General features: G+C 45.5%; 1 protein-coding gene across 1 annotated transcript; it reads right to left on the bottom strand.

Moving 5' to 3' along the window:
- Positions 1 to 2,532: 2,532 nt before the first annotated feature.
- Positions 2,533 to 8,822, bottom strand: LOC105184295 (WAS/WASL-interacting protein family member 2-like). The gene is made up of 3 exons (XM_025302472.1): positions 8,115 to 8,822; positions 2,676 to 2,737; positions 2,533 to 2,587 (listed from the first exon to the last, which is right to left on the bottom strand). Exons 1-3 carry the CDS (start codon positions 8,820 to 8,822, stop codon positions 2,533 to 2,535), a joined length of 825 nt encoding a protein of 274 aa, XP_025158257.1.
- Between the last annotated feature and the right edge of the window lie 1,490 nt (positions 8,823 to 10,312).

Here is a 10,312-nt window from a genome sequence, read left to right on the forward strand (position 1 = left end):
GGTGGAGAATTACCACGCGATATGCCTTGTCTTCCATCCGAGATTCCTGAGAGCGAAGCTGGGCCATGCTGCTGACGCAAAACAGTTATGAGATTCGTAGAATCACAATACTTATATTGCAGAGTTATAAAGATAACGATTAGAAAAGTTGTTAATGGTTATAACACAACTTTCCTACACTTAGTGCTTATTTTTATTGTTAAGAAGCAAGAGATGGGGAAGCTGCATAGTCTGTCCGCTATGATAAAAATAATTTGGAATAATAGTAAGAAATAATAGCCAAGCCCTCGCGCAACCGGGCTGTTATTCTTGAGACTACGTAAGCAATGATAAAGCATACGCGCGCTGTGGAAAACGACGTGTCAAATTAACATAGAACAGAAGTGCCGAAAAGAAAGAAAACAGAAAAGAATAACACAATTCATACGTTGAGTCTGGCACATAAAATTTGTCATCCAAAATCGATATATCAAATTAACACACGCCGGTGTCGGAAATTTAACACAAGGTTTTCCATATACAAAGGAATAGTAAAAGGCATTAAAGCTAACGCATTAACTTAAAATAAAATGCGTCACAATTACAGGTCGCCGTTACGAATGTCAACATAATATTATTCTAGTCCATATCGAACGAGGGAGGGGAGAACCGGAAGTTTAGATTGCAAGATGTACCGCTCGATAAAGATAAAAAAAGAAATAAGAAAAAGGGGGGAAAAATAGGAGCTGAGACGTAACAATATATATATATACCAGGTATGTCGGTAATTACTTTCCGGTTTTTGTAACAGATGTCACTAGCCATAAATATACAATGTTATGACTTGATACATATGTCATTTTATTCTACTGACATTAACCTCAAAACTACACAAGTTACGTTCCGCCAAAATAATAGCGTTATAGATTAATAATTTTTTGAAAATGTCGAGTTTTGTGCCTGAAAACGTGCATTTGCGGCACGCATTACTTTTCTTGTTTAATCAAAAGAAAAAAGCCGCTGAAAGTCATCGTTTGCTGGTAGAAACTTACGGTGAGCATGCTCCAACCATAAGAACATGTGAAACGTGATTTCGACAATTCAAATGTGGTGATTTCAACGTTCAAGACAAAAAACATCTTGGTAGGCCGAAAACGTTTGAAGATATGGAATTGCAGGAGTTATTGGATGAAGACCCAACACAAACTCAAAAACAATTGGCAGAAAAGTTGAATGTGAGCCGAGTAGCAATTTGTGAACGATTACAAACGATGGGAAAGATCCAAAAAATGGGAAGATGGGTGCCACATGAATTGAATGACAGGCAATTGGAAAATCGAAAAATCGTCAGTGAAATGCTGCTTCAAAGGTATGAAAGGAAGTCATTTCTGCATCGAATAGTAACGGGTGATGAAAAATGGATTTATTTCGAAAATCCCAAGCGAAAAAATGGTTATCACCTGGCGAAGGCGGCCCATCGACTGCAAAGCCAGATCGCTTTGGTCGCAAGACCATGCTTTATGTCTGGTGGGACCAGGTTGATGTCGTATATTATGAACTGTTGAAACCTGGAGAAACAGTTAATACTGATCGCTACCAATAACAAATGATCAATTTGAACTGTGCATTGATCGAAAAACGTCCACAATACGCTCAAAGACATGATAAGGTGATTTTGCAGCATGACAACGCGCCGTCTCATACAGCAAAATCAGTCAAAGAAGTGTTCAAATCACTTGGATGGGAAGTTTTATCGCACCCGCCGTACTCTCCAGACCTGGCTCCATCCGACTACCACCTTTTCGCATCGATGGGGCACGCGCTTGCAGAGCAGTACTTCGCCGATTTCGAAGAAGTTAAAAAATGGCTCGATGAATGGTTTAGCTCAGAGGAGAAACAGTCTTTTGGAATGGCATCCATAAATTGCCTGAGAGATGGGCAAAATGTATAGAATCAAATGGCCAATATTTTGAATAAATATATTTTAACTATCCATTGTAAATAACGTGGTTTCTTTAGCGAAAAAACCGGAAAGGAATTACCGACACACCTGGTATATATAGGGTGTCCCATTTTAATCCGGCCAGCTGAATAAAATTCGAGGATATTTTCCAGAAAAAAATGTCAGACAAATGTTGCTCAGTTCTAAGGGGGACATTCGATGCCATCAACAATTTTGACCTCGGGTGAAGGGTTCAAGGTCATTCAAGGTCAACTTTTTTTCTTAAATGGGAACCCCTATTTTTCACATCGGCAATCGATTCTACGTAAAAAAAAATGAAACTTTTGTCTGAAGCATTTTTTTTATAACGCAAACTAATTTCACTTATTCAGCCTCCAAAATTGAAATTTTCAAACTTTATGAATTTTTTACTCGAGAATGGTGGGGTTTGGGGAGAAATTGCAGAAGACAAAAAGTTCTTGGAATGCTGCAAGGAATTCACTCGCATTTTCGCATAGTTGATCGCACTTTTTTCCACCAATGCACTTTTTTCCACCAATATTTGGAAAAAATTTTTTATCTCATCATGTCCAGTACCTTCGGCATTAGCATCACCCGATGTGCACCACGTAGAGGTCGCCAATGGGATTTTGCACATCATTGGCCCTGAAAAGGGCCGATTGATTGATTATTGAACTCGATCTATGACATCAAGTGCTCAATCTGGAGCCCATTCTGTGCAATGCATATTTACAACCTCTGGCGAAAACTGGCTTGAACGTTCCTCAATGATGTGCAAAATCCCATCGGCGACCTCTACGTGATGCACATCGGGTGATGCTAATGCCGAGGGTACTGGACATGATGAGATAAAAGATTTTTTCCAAACATTAGCGGAAAAAAGTGCACGATCAACTATGCGAAAATTCGAGTGAATTCCTTGCAGCATGCAAGAACTTTTTGTCTTCTGCAATTTCCCCCCAAACCCCACCATTTTCGAGTAAAAAATTCAAAAAGTTTGAAAATTTCAATTTTGGAGGCTGAATAAGTGAAATTAGTTTGCGTTATAAAAAAATGCTTCAGACAAGTTTCATTTTTTTTTACGTAAAATCGATTGCCGATGTGAAAAATAGGGGTTCCCATTTAAGAAAAAAAAGTTGACTTTGAATGACCTTGAACCCTTCACCTGAGGTCAAAATTGTTGATGGCATCGAATGTCCCCCTTAGAACTGAACAACATTTGTCTGACATTTTTTTCTGGAAAATATCCTCGAATTTTATTCAGCCGGCCGGATTAAAATGGGACACCCTGTATATATATATATATATATATATATATTATAATATATTATATATATTATATATATTATATATATTATATATATATATTTTATATATGTGTATTTTAAAATTGACCTCTATACCAACGTTCTCGTACCAACGGTTTACACATCCAGACGTTTCCCGTGCTGACGTTCGACTGTATCGACGTTCGAAAAATTTCATCATATGTAACGGTCGTAACTAACGTCACAAAAGGAACTAGTTTGGAGGAGGACTTTCCAGAACAGGTAGAGAGCGTTCAGCAAGAAAGTCTGTTCTATATACGAAATAAGACTGACGCGAAAAATTATATCATACTATTATTTAGACAGTATTCCTATGTAATCAGCGACTTAATATTTTTTCCAGATGTTTCCATGGCTATTAATATGTATAAGAGTTTAATAATAGATTATTTCTGTAATAGATAATTTCTGTAATAGACATTTCAGTTTTTTCCCACGCAAACATAGTTTATGCAAATATTTATTTGGGCAATGCACATTTATTATTTCTTTATGTTTTTATTCATTTTTAACTTTACAGGGTTAAAAAAACCGACATGCTAGAATCGAATTCGGGCTGGCAGCTCGACACTCCAGTGCCGCGCTTGCTTCGCCACGCCAGCTCGACGGTCATCATGCTTACGAACTGATGCACTGACGTTTTTTTTCGATGCCGTTTTTCTCGAAAACGGAGGCGCATTGGCCTCTATCCTTTTACCACGTTTTACTAGTAGTCAAGTACTATCCACGCATATAAATCTCGTTCCGATCCCTTTACCGTGTTACAAACCCTCCCCTTATAAGTATATATCTGGATTGGCGACACTATGTAGTTCGTGTTCGTAGAAATCTCCGACGATAGGTTTCCCGCGCGAGTCTGCGAGTAGGTAAGCAGGATTAGTTGTCTGCACTTTGACGATTTAAATTCTTTTGAATATTAGCTCGTAAAGACCGGGTGTTCCAATGTATCCTGTTTCGCCTATGATTATATTATCCTCTCTGTCCACATCAATACGTTTATCACCGAGCATCGCTCCATCGTTACTAAGACGTACGCCGTAAACATAATCTATAGTGTTATCTTTTCCACTACTTAGCACAGCTCCCATATATTTTTGACCCAACGGACCAAAATGATCACGTAAAGTTTGTTGTCCTTTGTACGTTCGCAACTGACGTCTAACGGATGTCATTACCGGTTTATCGGGGGTTTCGAAAACATTCTCATCATCATCATTATCATCAGTGAGTAGATTGTCGATCGGTGAAGGTTCATGTGACATTCCATGTAGTTCCTCATATTGTAGAGCTCCCGTCGATGTAGGAACTATCAAAGGATCGTTTAATAGTTTCCGTTTCGGTGTAGTCAATACGACTGGTGAAAGTTTTGCCTTTACGCTTTATCTTTTTTTCGGGCTTTAATATTACACTCTTTGTTTCTTCGCTTGTACTCATTGATAGTGGCTCAGTTTTAACATCAACGTTACTTTCCACATTAGCGTTGCTTCCCGCGATTTGCTTGAGAGGTTTAATAATAGGTTTAAAGTGTCTCTTCAATGCAGCATTTTCCACCATTCTACCGGTTTTCAAAGCGCGATATTTTTTACGGATCGATTCGCTCGTTTTCGTAATCTCTTTCGCTACCTTTTCACGATCCATGATCTTCATGTTACTATTCATCATTGATATGTTTGTCTTGTGGATGTTGACGATGTTACCACGTTGAGGTTACAATGACGATTGTGCATCTCACAGCACAGCAAAGTCGTTAAATCCTTTCCTGTATCGTCCGTCGGTCATTGAGCTGTCCTTATCAATCACTATGAAATCATATTTATCCTCCCAACATTTGCAACACAATGCACTGAAATCCTCATATGACATGTCAGTGTTCACATGATCGTTGTACACATGTTTCAAGTTGGTACCATCCTGTTTAAAGAAAATCAGAAAATTTGCATTGTCCCGTATAAGATGCTTGGGTATTTTTGCGTACGTCTGACAGAGATAGAAACAGTCAACGCTCGAATGACGACCCATTGCAAAGTATTCTCGTATCTTGTTTGTCACATGCAACGTCATCAAAGATAAAAATGGAATTTTTGGGCGCTTCGGTCGTTGGAATCACATCGCTGTTATTGGAGAATGTAAAGTATCCAATTTCATTTATCGATTTCAGCAGATTTTCTAAGTAGCGATATTTAGGATGTTGCAACGATTTCGAGTACACGTATAAGTACACGTATAAGTTCTCGAAACGTAGATCGTACGGACTTTCCAACAAGCTGATGAGAATATTTGTCTTGTCGCAATTTGAGGGACCGCATATATTGCCGCGTATGGTGTTCGGAAGCATGTTTCCCTGCGCGCCTCTTGCTCAATCATTGATTCCGTTCTATTGTCGAAATTTGTCACGTATATCGACGGTTGCTTCACGAACCGCATGTTTCCCCAGTGAGTCGCAAAATTGATTTCGTTAACGGATCGTTGCCATTTAATTTAAATGTGACGCTGATTTAACTATATATATAAGCGCGTCGATTTTGGAAGCATTCAGTTTAGAAAATGTTGCTTCTGTTGACAGATACTCATGATATTCGAGAGCTAACCTCCGAACAACTGAAATATATACCGAAGATTGTTCTGTTACGCGATTTTGCAAAGTATATTGACGATTTGCAGGATAGACTCCCGGAACATTTAAGAGTCGATCCAGAGGTTCAGCAGTATCGTCAGTGTTTGGAACATTGCAATCGTCCGTGGCAGCAAACGCATATCGACGGTCCAGCCGACGACCGCTGATCAGGAACTGTAGTGAATGTCGTCGACAAAAGTCAAGGTCGACAGTGGTCTATTGAATCGCGCGATAAATGCGCTTCCTATCGAACTACACATTCCCGGATATCAATTTTGTGGTCCTGGAACTCGCTTGGTAAAACGATTGGTCAGAGGTGACCAAGGCATTAATTCATTGGATGCAGCGTGTCGTGAGCACGATATAGCCTATTCGCGTAGCAACAATCTCACCGATCAGCACGCGGCGGATGAGATTCTCGCTATGAAAGCGCAGAAACGCATAACTTCGGAAGAATCAATTCTAGGTGAGAAAGCTGCTGCTGCAGTCGTTTGGGCTGCTATGAAAGCCAAAACGAAAATCGGCATGAGTATGGGCACGAAGAAAAAGAAGTTGTTCAAGAAAGAAATCCGATAACGAGCACTTCCAGTAGCAAAACGGGGTGGTATTTTACCAGTTCTACCATTACTGGGAGTTCTCGGTTCACTAGTCGGTGGAGCGGCGGGTGTCGCAAAAGCTGTGAGTGATGGCAAAGCCGTGCAACGCCAGCTGGAAAAATTAAATCGTTATCATCGCGCAATGGAAGGTCGAGCTATGAAAGTTCGCGGAATCTATATTGCTCCGTACAAGCGCGGGAAAGGCGCTGCAGAAAAAAAACGTCAAAGAGACGCCAAAATTACCCACGGTTGCAATGACTAATGTACAGTTGTAAAGACTAGCGAGGCGTATGCGTATATCTTTCTTTCGAGATGTTTTCATGCGTGACGTCTTACCGATAGGTGGAGTACGTCAAAACGAGAGTGGTATTGTAAATTTAGACGACACAGAGGGACCAGGTTGTGACGCCGCGACCTCTCCTCCCGGGCGCGCGTCGTCCTCGCTCTCTCGCGAGCGCTGCTCGCGAGCGCTCGCCGGTTTGCTGGCGTTGGGCGAGCTGGCTCGGACGCGCGCCCTCCACGCGTCGTTTTCGTTCGTTTCGTACGGTCGATCGGCCTGCCTCGTCGTCGGCGAATTCTCGGTCGTTCGTGCCGACGATGGCGACTGGCGGGAAGAGGAAGGTTCTACTTCAGGAAATTATTCGCGATCTTTTCCAGTGAATGGACGCCTGCCGGCTACCGTTTATTTTCTTTTGTACACTTATTCCTAAATCCGAATTGTACAAAGCATAGAAACTTAATTGTAGAAATTCTACTCGCCGGTGACGAAGGCGTCGCCGGACCGACAGAATCTGGACGATACACTTATCCTAGCGGTAATACGGACCGAATTGTAGCCGGTGACAGCACAGCAACTTAATTGTAGAAATTCTACTTGCCGGTGACGAAGGCGTCGTCGGATCGAGAGAATCAGGATGATACACTTATCTTAGCGGTAATACGGAGCGACTGGTAGCCGATGAGAGCACAGAACTTGATCGTCGAAATTTCTACTTGTCGGGAACGAAGATGTCGCCTTCTCGAGAAAATCGAACCGAATTGCGTGCCTGTCTCCTTGGTTTCATCCTGGTGTTCCTTCCTCTGTCGCTATTCTCGGGGATGCTGGTCGAGGATGCCTCTAGACTCTCTCGGTGATACTCGTCGAAGACGACTAGCCACAAAATCTCTCGATTTCGGCGAGAGCGCGGAGTTTATAACTAATCTCTCGTAATCGGGGCGGGGGGTTGACTCACCCCCGAGATTCCGCGTAATCGCGCGTGATTCGCGCCCCGATGATTCGGCGGACCGTCTGGGGTGAATCTTCCCGAGTGCCTACGGCCAGCTCGTCGGGCCGCTTCGATGGCTTGCCGCTGCCCGGATCGTCGGGCTAATCGAGGGGGGTCGCGGCGAGGTTCCTCAAGCGACGACGGCTGGACGGTCGCCGACCCGATAATAACGGAGGAGAAACCGTCACCAGATTCTCCTTTGTTACACTACCCCCTCCCCTTGTCGATAGTGAGAGGTTTCCTGCTCACGGATGGAATCTGGCGCTCCGCAAAGTTCCATCCCGTTGGAACCACAAGTTTCCAACGGCCGTCCGTTGTCGTCAGGCGGTAGCGACGCGAGATTACCACCGAAGAATAGGGTATTCTTACCGTCTCGCCGTTCTGCAGCACGATGGCCACTGGTGGAGGTGGTTCTGGCCCGAACACGGGTGGCAGAATCGGTGGAAGCGACGGCGTTACCTCCCTCGGTGGTTCTGTCTCTTCGGTCGCTGGTGGTGGCGGTAGCCCGGTGTTCGGTTCTGGCGTCCGCTGGAGTATCACGCGTACAGCCGGTGTGATGATCTCGCGGACTCGGGGGCCGGTTGGTGTCGTCTTTTCCTCCGCTGGTTGCGTGCGGACGGTGACGGCGGCAGGAGTCGGTGGTCGTTCTTCCGCTTGATCGGTCGGCCCCTCGGTGGTGGTTGTTATCAGTCCGCTCGGGGCCGGTCTGATCGGCTGCTTGACCGGACGACGGTAGGGTCCTCGCCCGGGGCATGGAGGCGGTGGTGCCATCAGACCTGCCCACTTCCGGCGGATCACGTGGTCCGACCGCTGTAGGCGGCCGCTGGTGTTCGCGGCCGGTTTCCTGGTGCCTCGGTCGGCGAGCCCCACGACCCCCGGTGGTTCCTGCTTTGTGGGCAGCGGTGGACCTTGCAGGTTCGGCGGTGATGTCGACGTTTTCTCCTCGATGGGCTCCGGCAGTTTTTCTCTTGCTATCGCTTCGGGGATTCGGCTCAGCCGATCCCAGACTTGTCTCGCATCCTCCTCGGTACTAGGATCTCGTCGGTACAGCTCGGTCTTGTAGTCGCCGAGTTCCATGTTGCTGAGATTTTGCCATATTCGGCTACCGCAGGTCCTTTTATGGTGTTATTCCCGTTGATGCGGTCTCGGAGATTTTGGGTGTTGTCGCGCGATTGGTCCCGGCTGTCACGTTCGGAAACAATGGTCTTCGTCGGTGCTATTGTTCGGCCTCGCGTGTCGAACGTAAATCTCGCACGTGTATCCGTCGGTGCCATTTCCCCTGCGTATCTTGTAAATCGACAATTGCCGGCGCGATTATTTTCAGAACGATCATCGGGCCCTTGTATTTCGGTGCGAGCTTAGCGTTGAAGGCCCTTGCCTTATCGGATTGCGGGTGTTCTCTCTTTCAGACGGTGTCACTCAGCTAGGGTCGCCATACTCTCCCCCTTAAATTGTAATGCGGTTCTTGCCGCTGGAAGGCTTGGGCCAAATGGATTCTCACGAGTTCGTTGACTTCTTTTAACATGCCCTCTGTTTCACGCGGGTCTACGATCGCCCTTCGGTTTTCTCGGTCCGCCGTATGCGGCCTTGCTAACTCTCGCCCGTGATTAAAATAAGCCGGACTGAAACCGGTGGAGGAGTGCTTGGCCGTATTATACGCGAAGCGCAATGCCGGTAAATGCTCATCCCAGCGGCGGTGTCGCTGATCCACATATTGGGAAATCATTGTTTTTATGACGCGATTTGTTCTACCGGATTGCATTGGGGCGTATACACGGGAGTCGTTCGGTGTCGTATCCCGTATACTTTCGTCATGGACTTGAACTCTCTTGACGTAAACTGTGTCCCGTTATCCGAGACAATTACCTCTGAACAGCCATGTCGGTAAATTACCTTATCGATAACGGTATCGACTATAGCTTGCGCGATAGCCTTCCTCAGGGGTTTTGTTTCGAGCCATTTAGAGAATCGGTCCTGCGCGAGTAGCCACACGTGCCCGCGGCGGGATCGCGGCAATGGCCCGATTAAGTCCAGTGATACGTATTCCCACGGCTCGTGGGTGGCGGTGGCGTGTAGGAAGCCCGCGGCTTTCTGCTGCGACGCTTTGTGCGCCATGCAAGAGTGGCACTGTCGGACATACCGTGCCGTGACTCTTGCCATCCCTGGCCAGTAATAATTCTCTGCTAGCCGCACAATGGTTTTCGCAACTCCTAGGTAGCCGGCGTCGGGTGCATCGTGGTGGCGCTCTAGCATCCTCCGGCGTTCGTACGTGGGCACGCACTTCTTCCACTGTTTGTCGGCCGGGACCTCGCGGAAATCCAGGCTGTGCAGGAAGTGACGGTATAGCGTTTCGTTTCGGATAGCATAATCGGGGTACTCTCGAGGGCGGGCGGCCACCTGCTGTTTCAAGTCGTCATACCAGGCACATCGCTCCGCGACAGTGGCTCCGCAGATCTCCGGTTCTCGTGACAAGGCGTCGGCGACGATGTTTTGAGCGCCCTTGCGGTACTCGATGTCGAACGAATATTTCTGCATTTTAAATTTCCACCTCCCCAGGCGGCCGGTGG

This window comes from Harpegnathos saltator, unplaced genomic scaffold, assembly GCF_003227715.2.
Source record: "Harpegnathos saltator strain DR-91 unplaced genomic scaffold, Hsal_v8.6 scaffold493, whole genome shotgun sequence".
In the NCBI taxonomy this organism is placed as follows: domain Eukaryota; kingdom Metazoa; phylum Arthropoda; class Insecta; order Hymenoptera; family Formicidae; genus Harpegnathos; species Harpegnathos saltator.